The 14514-nt window shown below is 39.1% G+C and overlaps 1 protein-coding gene across 2 annotated transcripts in view; it reads right to left on the reverse strand.

Moving 5' to 3' along the window:
• The window catches only part of LOC126458107 (TELO2-interacting protein 1 homolog), a 141818-nt gene that overhangs the window by 91254 nt on the left and 36050 nt on the right, over positions 1 to 14514 (reverse strand). For both annotated transcript variants that reach the window (XM_050094935.1, XM_050094936.1), the window contains exon 5: positions 12908 to 13085. In XM_050094935.1, coding sequence (XP_049950892.1) covers positions 12908 to 13085 — 178 coding nt within the window. The remainder of the gene's footprint in view (positions 1 to 12907; positions 13086 to 14514) is intronic.

The following is a 14514-nucleotide window of genomic DNA, read 5'->3' on the forward strand; positions in this document are numbered from 1 at the left end:
TTGACTCCAGAATCTGGAGGGCACATCACATGAGAACTCTTGAGCGATTGGGAATTGGTAGCCACCAGTGGTCCACCCAATGAGAGGGAGAAGAAGAAGATTTCAAGAGGTGCATCTTGGTACCATGAGCAGCTACAGAAATAAAGAAGTCCATATAGACAGAGCCCTGCATGGCTAGGTAAACCTTATAGAACTGAGGTGTGACAGGTTCCCCAGAGGCTGTCCACTCATAACTGTTCCACCTCAACAGCTACGTATCTCATCAGCGTGCAGCACACCTTGAGATTGAGGGTTTTTTATAGAAGTATTTACCATCCTCACAATCCAAGCAATCAAGCCAAGATCCCCATTCCCTACGACACATAATGTTCCACGCTGCACCATACAGTAGTCACTGAAGCATGCCCTGAGCTTATAGTGACATGGGATTGGTGGTGATTACCAGACCCCAACTCAGGAACTCAAGGGTCACCAAGCCCGTACCCAGCAAACAAATGCTGGGCCCCTGAGGGTTACAGTACCAAATAAGAATGTTGGCACAAAACAGGAAATTCTGTGCATTGCTGAGCTTGCAATCAGAGATCTGTTTTTCATTAGGACATGTGAAAGCAATTCTGCATAGTGTTGTTAATAAGGTAAATGATACTTTCCTTGGTAATTGCAACTTACTGAATTTTCATTTTGGACAAATATTTGGCACACCTCCCATTTTCCTTACAATACTCAGAATATTTTAGAAGTTAAAATAACTGAAAATATTTGGCGGAAGACTTTGTTTCATTCTCTATTACATTTATCATCCATCTGCCCACTGTTTTACAAATTCCATTATTAAGGAGCATCTTGACAAATATAAAAAGAGGAAAAGTTCATATTAACCAAGAAAAGCAGTCGTCTGAAATTATTTCTGCAAGCTGTGTGAATAATCTGCTAGTAGTTTCGGCTGACTGTGCTAGTCATGAAACAAAACTAATTATTTAGGAATGACTGTGTACAAGATCAGTCTCACAGTAATGTGATAATACCAAATTTGGTACATGGATTATACTAAAGAAATGGACAGATCTATGATGATAAAACCAATCTCAAACATGATGAAAAATGTGAGTTCCTAAAATGTAAAAATAATAAAAATCAGACAGCAAAAACAGTGGTGTCCATAACCAAAAGAGTTTATATTAGTACTTTTGTAAGGAGGGGTGGGGGTGGAAGGAGGGGACGGGCTGTCAGAGCAAATGTACAAAAGGCTAAAATTTGTTTAAAAAATTGAGAGTTCTTGATAATTAATAATTAAATAATGACTATCATATTTTGTAAAGTGTAGGTTACATCAAAACTAACATTTCTATTATATTTGTCACACTTATTCCAATAAAATCAGAAAAAACAAGTGCTTTAGCCAAAAATAAAAAATCTCATTATAATTAAATGTTAAATGGTAAGCTACAATTTGAATCAAAATTTGTGCTGACTTTCTTTGGTGATACCGAAGGTGCAAATGATCTATAAAATTAAAGGTGCAATCTAGTTTTTGGGAATAATGTGATGGGGAACAATAATTACATTAAGATATCTAAGTTATTACTTTCTACAAATGTTGGCTGAGGATTACATTTGTTTTTAGGAAACTTATCTATAATTATGTCTTCCAAATTAGACTCTTTATTCCCTCTCTGTGAGCACTTAATAAACACAAACTTGAAAGATAATGATCATTAATTTTGCTCTTCACCGATACTTCCACTTCCCTGGGGTGCTAACGTTCCTCAAGTAGTGCAAGTTAGTGATGGAACTGTCACATAATTCAGGAGAGCCCTCTTTAAAAGATGGAAAAAAATTAGTTTCCAAAAAGAAATCATTTCATTTACTCAACAGTCCCTGTTTCACCATAAAGCATAACATCATCTGCTTTACACGTCAACATTTTCAATACCATAAAATTCAGGCAGATCCTCAGTAGCTTTGAGAAAAAATAGCTTTATTTATATTTTTCATAACATCGGTACGAACAAAAATTGATTGGACAGTTGACTCATTTTCTTTAAAGTCTTTATTCAAGTGACATTAATCAGAGATTCTAAACAAAGAATTAACTGATCTTTAATAAATGTGTTGATCAGATCCAGAATGTTCAAATTATGAGTTTGTCATCTCAGTTTCCAGAAAATCACACGTATGTTTTCCTTCCATGAAAATCTCAGCAAATTCATCATAGGATTTGACTTTGCTTGGGAAAAAAGCCCAAAGATCCTTTTTTACATGCTGGTGTACACAATCCAAGTCATAATCTACAGATTGCAATTCATTCATGAACAGCAACTGGCATGAAGAGTTCCCTGATATGACTGGGATGTACAATGAAGATACAGAAGAAAGACTGGACATCTAATTCTGAAGTTTATGACCATACTTCTGGATTTGCTTCATAATGAACAGAAAGGACTATCTTAATGGTTACAAAATGTTTAGAAAACAGTCCTACCATATATAATTTTCTTTTTAAGACCATATTGCTTCACACAAACCCGGCAAGTTTGTGACTTTCTAAGTATAAGCACCACTGGGACACTATACGTGAGTTGTAAGACACGTGTGACTTCTATCATTTGAGAGGCGTTCATTTGCTGACCAGCATCAACAGTGCCACATTCTCTTAAAGTAGGGTTTCGGTAGAAGAAGATTAACCATGCGGGCATTTTTCTGTGATACTGCCATGGCTTTCATAAATTCTACTAGAAAAAAGAAATCATATGGTATTAAAGTCAGTCCACTCTCTTGGAGGAAGTTGTGTCTTAACAACAGAAAACAGAAGGCAGGTTAACAAACAGTGAGCCTAAATTTGGAGTAGACAGACATTAAATATGGAAAACTGTAAGGACCGGTGCCTGGTCCGTTCCTATTCTTGGCCAACATTAATTATTTACCCAGGACATAGGAGAAGTCTTAAGAAACCAATATTTGCTGCTGATGAAATTAATACAGAGCCCAAAAATTAAAAAAGGATACAGTCAGGTGAATAATGAAACAGGTGTACAGCTGGTTCAGAGCAAACAGTTTACTCCTTTATCTTACACAGATTCATACTATGCAATTCCAAAGAAATTAAATTAACTTAACAGGTATCAAAAGTAAGGATCAATAGGCACACAATGGATAAGGCACCATGTATGACGTTCCTAGGCATCCAGAACAGAGAGGGCACCAACCTGTGGATATGTTAACCAATAAGGTCAGTTGTGCAGGCTCTGCACAGAAATCTCTCTCACTGTGTTATCCTACCAACAAGATTGCTAGCATTCCTTCACTCACTACCGTCCTATGGCAAAATCTTTTGGAGCAATGCAGTGAAGGTCAAAACATGAATTCATTCTACAGAAGGGGACAGTAACGACATTTTGCCACAGCTAAAATACTATAGTTCAATTCTTTAATCTTGGTGGCTCACGCATGCCTGCCCAGACGCAGGAGATTGCTGCGTTGCCAGTTGCAAACGACGCACATGCCAAGAGAAGCAGCGCCATAGTATAGTATAGTTCACAAACTTACTTTTAGGGGGAGCACGCAGTTAACCCTTTCGCTGCTACAGAGACGTGCTCCCCGCATTCCTCCTGTAGCCTTCGTGCATGCAAACACGTTCAGCCTATGCTGAAGGAGTAATTCTGTCAAGTGCTTCGTGCAAAAGCCTTTCTGTATCGGCAATTTTAAATGTCACGTTTCGTTCTGCGACATACCCTTTCACTTGTGCCCAAATTAACTCTATCGGATTGTACTGACAATGGTACGGTGGCAAACGCAAAACTGTGTGTCCACGTTCCTGTGCAATACAATCGATTTCATAAACTTCTGTGCGAGGCTTATGGAGCACTACAAGATTCAACATTTCAGCATGAGTTTGGTTGGCAGTATGTGGTATATTTTTACTTGCAAGCCACAACATGATATCGGCTTTTTTGTACTTGTTGTGGGTGTCTTGTCAACAACAACGGAGCGATAACTCGCTTGTCCATTACAATCACCGGGTTTGCAGGCAAGTAAGGGAGAAACTGACTTCTAAACCACAATTTAAATGTCTCTGAGTTCATTTAGGAATGATAATCCCCTGAATTGCTCTTTTTTTGCCCGGAGCACTAATTTGCTTTCTGGAATGAATCCGGAAGCAGAACCAGCGTGAAGCACAATTATTCGTCCACCTTTACCAACTGGTACTTTAAACCCACCCGAACCATCACTCATTTTCCAACACACTTTCCTTGTGTGATTTTGGTTTACCCATGTTTTGTCTAAGAAAAAAATGTTCTTATTCCCGGATTTTCTTACTTTAATAATATGTCTTAAAAACTGCCTTTGAAGCAGTGATATCACTATGTTCCATTAAAAACTTTCTTCCATCATTTGTATGTACATATTTGAATCCAATGCCGGCCGCTGGTGGCCGAGCGGTTCTGGCGCTACAGTCTGGAACCGCGCGACCGCTATGGTCGCAGGTTCGAATCCTGCCTCGGGCATGGATGTGTGTGTTGTCCTTAGGTTAGTTAGGTTTAAGTAGTTCTAAGTTCTAGGGGACTTATGACCTCAGCAGTTGAGTCCCATAGTGCTCAGAGCCATTTGAACCATTTTTGAATCCAATGTTTTTAAGTATTCTATTTATTGAAGTCATGCTACCTTTAAAATTTATGGTTTCACGCATTTTCACAGTGATTTTTTTTTACACTAGGAAATTTGCCTGTGTTGTACATGTTGAGCACTTCTCGTCTTAGAAATCTTTGGCAATCTGCTGAACGATTCTCAAGCTAACGCCTGTCGCTTCTGCAGTACGTTCCTTAGATCTGGCGGTGTCTGTGATAGGTCCACTGTTTTCTGCTTCGGGCTTGAAAAAAGCATGTATCCTGTAAATTATTTCCCTGCCTGTTTATGGAGAGTTTGTCACTTACCACCATCATCAGCCATGACAACTTGCAACAAATGCGATAAAAATTCACCAAATAATAACTGCAATCACATTTAACACTCCCACTCACCAAGGCATTCACAGCAGACCGCTCAGAAAACTGCTGAACACTTATTGGCTGTCAGCAGATGCATGACGTCAGGTGCGTAGAATGAGCCTTAAACCTACTGCAGTCGTTCATGGTTCCAACTATACAGTGTTCATTTTAATTGGAGACATTGAAATATCCGAAAATCTACAATCAGATCAAACAAATTTATAACTAAAATTTGTTTGTCTCCGAGGGGGGCATCCAATGATACACTATCAGACGAATTTGTGGTCAAATTTGTTATAATTGGATGTCCCCTTCTGAGAGGGACTAATTTTCATTAGGATTTCTTTTGGCTCTGTGTGTCGTTTTCAAGAGATTTCAATGTCCCCAGTTTAAATGAACACCCGTTATAACACAAACAGTGTTTATAAATTGAGAAATATTCCATCTTTAGTGACTGTAATAAAACTTTTATTTATACCAGCATCATTTCGCTTTTTTCTAAAACGTTCTGATTAAAACAAAGTTGGCAAAGTTCACAAACCGAACTGTGGACGTAATAAAACATAGAAACTAAAAAATATTGTCAGTGAGGCGCAGAGCGCAAACAATTTGTGTTTGTCACAGCGGACAGCAAATACTTGCCAAAGCATAGATCAGTCGACGAATACATTGAATATGATGTTGCCAAAGCAGCAAAGCAAAGAATTGCGTCAGACAATCAAGTAGCACGGCAACGTACGAGCCGAAATTCTGCTCTAAATAATACTTTTAATGCTGCCGCAAAAGAATATATCTCAATGTGAACAGTACAACAACGACTGCAGAAGAGAAGATATACAAACAAAACAGATAACATGAATATTGTATGTGCACCTTTTCATTGTTTTTAATTGCTGTGAAAAGAATACTGGACGACAAAATTAGAAAAACCGAAAACCTATTATGATTATAATGAAGGGACAAAGGACTAGAAATTTCAAAAAACTACATTCAAACAAATAAAATTCATGAAGTAAGACTCTTCGATATTGTTTTTAAATAAAGAAAATATTAAGCACCAAACAAGGTTTGAATGCAGAACCTTTCACTTAGCAGTCAAACACCTTAACCATTACGCTAACGCAAATAGTCTTTGATTCTAAAATATCACACAAAATACCAACAAACACTGTTGGTATGACTATGATTACTCACGTTTCATCGAAGTACAACAGAAAATAAACAATTACCGCTGTTCTTCATTACGAAAAAGCGGTTCGTGAGAATGATACAAACACCTTTCCTTGCTATCGCCTGAATTAGGAGGCTTATTACTTGTTTGGTTTAATTAATTAATAGAATATGAAGCAATTGGTATAAAGAATGCTTTTTCCAAACTTCCTATAAAAGAAAGTCTGCTATCAAGACATTGCTTTTGTTCAATTACTTTATTTATGACTGAACATTTCTAAAACTGAAGACACTCGTTGGTGCTCTGCACTGCAGTCGAGCTCTGGCAATGTCATTCTCTATTCATTGACTGACTGTATTTTGTGACGTCAGATGCGCAGAACGAACCTGAACTCAGCCGCCGTCGTAAATGGCGCGCACTATAGAAGTAAAAGCAAAATCAAACAATGGCAACTCCAGGTTGGAATAACAACAATGTAGCAAAAGATAGATTGCTACTTACCATAAAGATGACACATTAAAAGTTAGAGATAGGCACAGTTAAAAGACACTTACACATAATTTTTCTTTCACATACAGCCTTCATTAAAAAAAGAAAGGGAAAGACACGTCATTCATCCACACAAGCAAGCACTACTCACATGAACATGGCCACCAACTCTGGCAGCTCAGACCAGAATGCCTTTCTGATCCAAGCTGTGTATGTGAGATGTGCTTACTTACTGTGGCATCACAACTAGTGTGCGATCGCCCATTTGTCTATTAAAAGCTTTAATTCAGAATGTATGTGGGCTGCAATGTAAGCCGGTAGAGTATTATACGGTCAAGTAACGGACGAGTTGTGTCCTGCAGACTGAGGTCACGACCATCTGCTGCACCTGCGCGTGTGAAAGCAGTGGAGTAGCGCTGGCAGGCCACATACATTATACAAAACTAAAAATATTAATAACTAATAAAGGAATAACCTGAGGAACGTCATATTTGATGTACAACCTTCTGTTGTGAAAACAAACAATATGTCAAAGTCTGAGATCAAAAATAATTGTATTTTGGAAGTTCGTAAAATTCCATTAAAAAAAACGTAGTTTTCCGACAGTCAAGAATTTAAATAAATACAGTGATGTAATAGTTCACCTTCAGTGACTATGTACGATGATCTGATAACACTTTCAGTGTTCATATACAAATTTGGAAAGTTTTTAGTTTCAGAAAACCTCTGTGACTTTTCTATAATAATAATTTCAAGAATTCTAAGTAAATATGTGTATTGTGTGTTAGGGTGCGCGTGAATGAGAATGCGTGCGTGAGAGTATGTGGGACATTCGGCATTATTAAAAATCATTCATATAATTCTCTACAGGAACTGGTTAGTGTTCCAATTCTTTAACGTGCGAACGAATCCACTAGTGGTTCCCCTACTAGTGAATGTCGGATGTCCAAGTATGTATGCTTATGTATAAGACAGCCAGAACATTCGCGACTACATAATAAATTTCCAGATGTAGAGTACAGCTTATAGTTCATTTTATTTTGTTTATTTAATTAGAGAGTTTTGTGCTACTTAATTTGATGACATCAATGAGCCTACACAAGCGGTTGGTGCTAGCTAGATTTTGGCAGGAGCCGCGCCCTAGAAGTGAGTTCTCATTGGTCATAAGTGCTGACAGCCAATGAGAAGCGAGACAGTTGGCCGCCTAGCGAGGAGATATAGTTTGGAGTGTGGGAGAGTGAGAAGGAGAGAGAGTGGCGAGCTAGTTTTGATTGGAGGCGGTTATGCTGGATATGACTTTTCACATTATGTGTAAGATGAAGTCTTAGGATGACTTCCGCATTATGGTCCAGTGTTAATGGTATCTGGTAGTGACCAGAAACTGTTTATGAAAACTTTAGTGTTGTGCTAATTCGTTCTGATGAAAATCGCGAGTGAACTTTGAATTATATAGCGTGGCAGTACTGAGTATATTCTTACTGAGTATTTTATGGTGAGCATAAACTTTAACTAAAGACAACCACTGAATATCGTGTGCACAAGTAATTGGCCGATCATTGACTGTGTTACAAGTAATTGGTTTCGGAATTTGGGAAGGTAAGAGTTCTGGCTGTTTTAGGTATGGTGATAACTGTGAGCAGAAACTTTAGTAATTTTCATAAATGTGGGCTGATGATCTTGCTTAACGGCAATAAAGATCTATTGAAGGTTTAAATTTGAACTTCATGTTTAAAGTACGAGTGACATCCCCTTTCCGAATCATTTCTCTAAAGTACATAGAAAATTTTCAGCAAATTTTACTTATAGCGGCCTCCGGCGTGTAGCTATGAGGTTACAGTTTCCTCAACACTGTTTTTCTGTGATCTCGTAAGTAGCTGCAGCCAGGAGTTTACGTGCGAAGATCTGCCGCTGTAAAGAGGTAGGTGAACAAAAATTATAAAAGAAAATGCGTTGCAGCAGCAGCAACATATAATCCGTCACAATTGGTGCATCACACGCACGCACGTAAAAAATCCGTCGCACTTACATGAATGAATGGTGTGTGTGTGTGTGTGTGTGTGTGTGTGTGTGTGTGTGTGTGTGTGTGTGTTTTCTGATGAAGGCTGCAGACAAAATCTTATACATAAAAAATTCTTAATTCCATCCAAACAGACCTCGGAAGGCCCAACAGTACCTCTTATGTGTAAGAGTCTTTTAAATGTGCCTGGAATTAGTATGTCACCTGTATGGTAAGTAGTAATCTATCTTTTCCTACACTGTTGCAAAAATAAAAGTAATACAGACTATGCATCCCTATTTAGTTTTCAGAATGGAGTTTTATATTCTAATGTAAAAATCTATAACAAGTTAGCAGCAGACATAAGGCAGAAAACTGAACACAGTATCAATGGAGTCTTCGTCAATAGCACATAGCGTGCCACTCATGCGGTCTGCGGGAGGCGACACATTTAAACTTAATGCCACTGCACCTCTACAAGTACACTCTCTCCAGCGTGTGGGTTGTGCCATGAATGCCACCAGAGGATGTCATCTTCCATCACTCACTGCATTCAGTTGTTGAGCATCAAGTCTTTTTAACACGTCGCACACCGAGCTCTGCCCCAAAATCTTGGAAGACTTCCAGTGAGAGTAAACTGTTGTAGCACGACACTACTATTGCTACAGCTATATAGAGACTGAACTTGGAATTGTTCGCAAGTAAACAAGTTCACAGCAACCACTAATCAACTCTTATCATATTTAATGTTATGTATTCTTTTCTATTCAACTTGCACATATTTAAATAAAGGTTTTATTCATTTTGTGGATGTCTGGCTTTTGTTAAAGGCCACCTTCAAACTGCAGACACAACAGTGAAAATCACTGGTTATTAAACAACAGAGTAAGAGAATGGCTCATTGGCCACTCCTCCCACAATTCATCAGAATGTTTGGACTCAAGAGGTACAAATTCCATGTAAATCTTATGGTTACATTACAATATTATTAATTATTAATATTATTAAACATTTCTTGACTTTTCCAATATATAGATCACTGGGTAAAGTTATGTAAATGCTATATAGGTATAAGTAACAGCCAAGTAGTAGAAGGGGAGAAGCAGTGTCTTTTTTTTTTTTAATAGTGTTTCATCTAATATACATGAATAAGCATAAATTGCTACTCATAATATAGGGGAAATCTCCAGTCGCAGTCACATGCAACAAAAAGACTGCTAAATAAGCAAGTTTTTGGCCAGAAGGTCTCCTTCTGTATTGGACAACATATGCACACACATTCACGCAAATAAAACTCACGTACACGTGACTACTGTCTCTGTCTGCTGAAGCCAGACTGAGTCTGGCCTTGGCAGCCAGAGGCAGTGGTCATGTGTGCGTGAATTGTGTTTGCATGAATGTATGTGTGCATGTTATCTCATTCAGAAGAAGGCCTTTTGGTCGAAAGCTTAGTTGTTTAGCAGTCTTTGTGTTGTGTCTGTTTGTGACTCAACATCTCCACTATATGATGAGTAGCAATCTACCCTTCTCATAATATTGTCATTATTTCATACTGGACTTCCCACTTTCTGAATATGTATAAAGTAATGGCCATAATTATCAGTCTGAACAGATTACTACCAGTTATAATTTTTCGTTAGTACACTTAACGGCAGCAGGTTGCCGTGGTTGCTTCTGCCTGTTAAAGTGTAACTTGACTCATTCCACATCTCTGAAGGATCTCCTCCATGATGGGATTTTATGGAATGCAAGGAATGAATGAATGAATGAATGAACGAACGAACGAACGAATGAATGAATGAATGAAGCTGAACATGATGGTTCATCTGTTGCTACATTACTGTTTGATAGTGAAGAAATGAGTAACAGTAGTGTTGTGATGGCAACTGGAACAGTCGCGGGGTTGAAGTGACAGGAAACGTGGCGGGACCCGTGGAGCGGCCCGTGAACAACAACACAACGAGAGAGGACGGACACGACCAATGAAGGACCTTACGACAATAACAAGAATGAAACAACATGGGCAAGAAAACCTAACTACACAACCATGTCCACTCATAAACAAAACACGAAAGTAAATACGCTGTCTAAGGCGAGGCGATATGTCCTGAGATGTAAGCAACGTTAGATTGGCAGGTTGAGCGACAGGCAGGCGCTTAAGTACTCTATCGGGGATGCCGCTATTGGCCGCTGCAACCACGTGTTCCACTGTGGCGCCCTCACTCTAAATGCGGGCCAGGAGGCACACGCCGCCACAGCTTACGGCGCGATGGTGCAGAGACCTCTAGGGGTCTTCGACGTCCATGACATCTGGCGGGGATTCAAATTCCGTGGTGCGCGGTACCAGGAATTGTGAAATTAATGTTGCTTGTATGCTGCTAGTTGAAGTGAAAAAGAAAAGACAATGCAACAATATAGACATGACATCAAGCCACTGACAGAAATGAGAAAGAATACCAAAAGCTTTTGGATGAAGTGCTTCCAGTAGAACTCTCAAAAATTCACATAACAAAACACTCTCTCTCTCTCTGTCTCTCTGTCTCTCTCTCTCTCTCTCTCTCTCTCTCTCACACACACACACACACACACACACACGGTCACTGCCCCAGGTGCTAAGGCCTGACTGGCCTGCTTCTGAGGAATGACATCAGCTTGTCCTTTTTCATTCCGCCCTCTGGGACTCAATGCCTCCTCCAAGTGGTGACCAGCGATCTACCCTTTCCATATCATTATTATTCCATCCTGTGCTTTCCGTCGTTTGAAAAGACAACATAAAAGATTCTAGCACAACATCTATAGCAAATGATACGATCATGGAGAGTTTCATTCTCTGTTTCTGAAAGACATGATAGAAAATATGATTTATGCACATAGTAAGAGCATACCTGGGCCCCAGTGAAAATGCACCTTAAGACTACACTCTATAAAAAAAAATGATGACTTGATTCACAATTCCAACTGTGTTCTGTCATTTAGCATATTAGTGAGATCAGCATCCACTAGGTTCAACAAATGAGAAGCACAATGAAAATACTTCACTATTGTAAATTTATTTTTGATTGTATGTTGAACACTGTTAACATTAGCAGCCACTATGGAGTACCCATCAAAACCTTAAGTCAATAAACTGAACCACTTGCAAATCTTCATTTTCTATGGATTTCAAAATAGCATTTACAATATTTCTTGCATCCAGCTTATCATGCACATCAAAATGTATGCATTTCTTTTCCATCGTACAGCCAACACTAGCATCTTCTTGCCACTAATGTCAGTATAATCAGCGAAGTATGAAAATGTTTCACTTTCACTGACCTCTTTCACAATTGAATTATAGATTGTTTTACTCTAAGAGAAGTATATTAGGATTCTACGGGATGTGTCCTTCAGTGGTCTTCAAGAATCTTATCTTCCGCATCAATGCAGAACTGAATTATGTCAAAATTTGAGCCTGCAGAGGGTTCCTCATGAAGTGAACAAAAAAAATTGTTTTCAAAACAGACTTGAGTTTGGTTCTGTTGACCTCAGTAAATTCAACCTTAGTTGAGTTTGATCGTTCAATTATATTTCTTCTTTTCATCCCCACAGTACCACTAAACATTTTCACATCAGTCACAGCTTATTGGAGGCAATCAGATTTGGAATCTGTCCTTGCACCATCATAGTAACGGTGCTTCTTCATGGAAATATTTTATGTCCTCCTGAGTATTAATCAGAAAAGCAGCAGCTTATTTGCTTCCAAATACTGAATACCAGTCACTAACCATAAATTTACACCCACACGGAGAATCATGTGCTTTAGCATGTTGCTTCAGAGATTCAGGCAGTCGCATCTGCCCCAGATCGAATACACCTGGTGGGTTAATGATGAGGGCCAATGTGCTAACTAACATGGATGTGGTTTTTAGACAGTTTCCCACATCCAACTAGGTGAACAGCGGTCTGGTACCCCCGCCGTTCCACCTCAGTTATACGATTCGCAAACATTTAGAAGACATGCATAAACATTCGCCTGGGTAAAACTTCATGCAAACAGTATGGGTTACACAAATTCCATCCCAAGAGGTGAAGGGGTGGTTACAGGAAGGGCACCTGCCCACATTCTAACATTAACTTCAATGTGATTCTACCACATGTAATATATTGTTGACTGTTTTAATACAAATCAATGAATGTTCCAAAAACACTAGCAATTCATCAAAATATTTACAAATGATGCATGTTGTATACAAGTTTTCCATTAAGATATACAAACTAGTTACGCACCACAATGACTGCATGCCCTTGTTTAGGATCTCCCATGAGAGTTGCCGTGATTCCAGCCAACACCCCTGGGAGCATTGCAGCAAAAACATCTGCCACCTTCTCTTGTATTTCAATGCTGGACCGTTGGACGTTGTCATGTGTTTGGTTCAGCAGCATCAGGCATTCAATTGCAGTGATCCTGAACCAACAGGCGTAAAAAATTCAAAACTTTGATACTGTCTTTATTTCTGGTAAAACACTAGAGTAAGAAAGACAGACAAATGAAAAGAAATATCATATTTTATTAAGTTTTCTCAGAATGATTAAAAGAAAATATATAAATGGATGTCCATAAAGGTTGAGAGACCCTTTGTTTGCACAAAATTTCAAATACTGATCTAGTTAATATGTAGAAAAATAAACTAATCAAACTAATTAGATACAAATTAATGATATGGTTATAATAGAGGGGAAACATTCCACGTAGGAAATATATATCTAAAAACAAAGATGACGTGACTTACCAAATGAAAGTGCTGGCAGGTCGACAGACACACAAACAAACACAAACATACACACAAAATTCGTGCGAGTGTATACCCGTCCTTTTTTCCCCCTAAGGTAAGTCTTTCCGCTCCCGGGATTGGAATGACTCCTTACCCTCTCCCTTAAAACCCACATCCTTTTGTCTTTCCCTCTCCTTCCCTCTTTCCTGATGAGGCAACAGTTTGTTGCAAAAGCTTGAATTTTGTGTGTATGTTTGTGTTTGTTTGTGTGTCTGTCAACCTGCCAGCACTTTCATTTGGTAAGTCACATCATCTTTGTTTTTAGATATATAATCAGATACAAAGAAATACACTGAGGTGACTAACGTCTTGGGATACCTCCTAATATAATGTCAGACATCCTTTTGCCTGGCATAGTGCAGAAACTTAACATGACACAGACTCAATAAGTTGTTGGAGGTCCGCTGCAAAAAAATTGGCCCCTGCTGCCTCTGTAACAGTCCATAATTGTGAAAATGTTGCCAGTGTAGGATACTGTGCACGAACTGTCCTCTCAATTTCATTCCATAAATGTTTTATGCGATTCATGTCAGGCAATCTGGGTGACCAAATCATTTGCCTGAATTGTCCTCAATGTTCTCCTTGTCATCCACAAAAATTCCATTCTTGTTTGGCAACATGATGTCCATGAATAACCATTACAGGAGAACCCAGGACACTCAACATAAACAGAGTGCGTACAGAAACTTCCTGGCAGATTAAAACTGTGTGCCGGACTGAGTCTCGAACTCGGGACCTTTGCCTTTCGTGGGCAAGTGCTCTACCAACTGAGCTACCCAAGCATGACTCACGCCCCATCCTCACAGCTTTAATTTCGCCAGTACCTCGTGTCCTACCTTCCAAACTTCACAGAAGCTCTCCTGCGAACCTTGCAGAGCTAGCACTCCTCGAAGAAAGGATTCTTCGGAGAGCACTTGCCCGTGAAAGGCAAAGGTCCTGAGTTCGAGTCTCGGTCCGGCGCACAGTTTTAATCTACCAGGAAGTTTCATATCAGCGCACAATCCGCTGTAGAGTGAAAATTTCATTCCAGAGTGCATACCATTATGGAGCCACTACCGGGTT

Source organism: Schistocerca serialis, chromosome 2, assembly GCF_023864345.2.
Source record: "Schistocerca serialis cubense isolate TAMUIC-IGC-003099 chromosome 2, iqSchSeri2.2, whole genome shotgun sequence".
NCBI lineage: Eukaryota > Metazoa > Arthropoda > Insecta > Orthoptera > Acrididae > Schistocerca > Schistocerca serialis.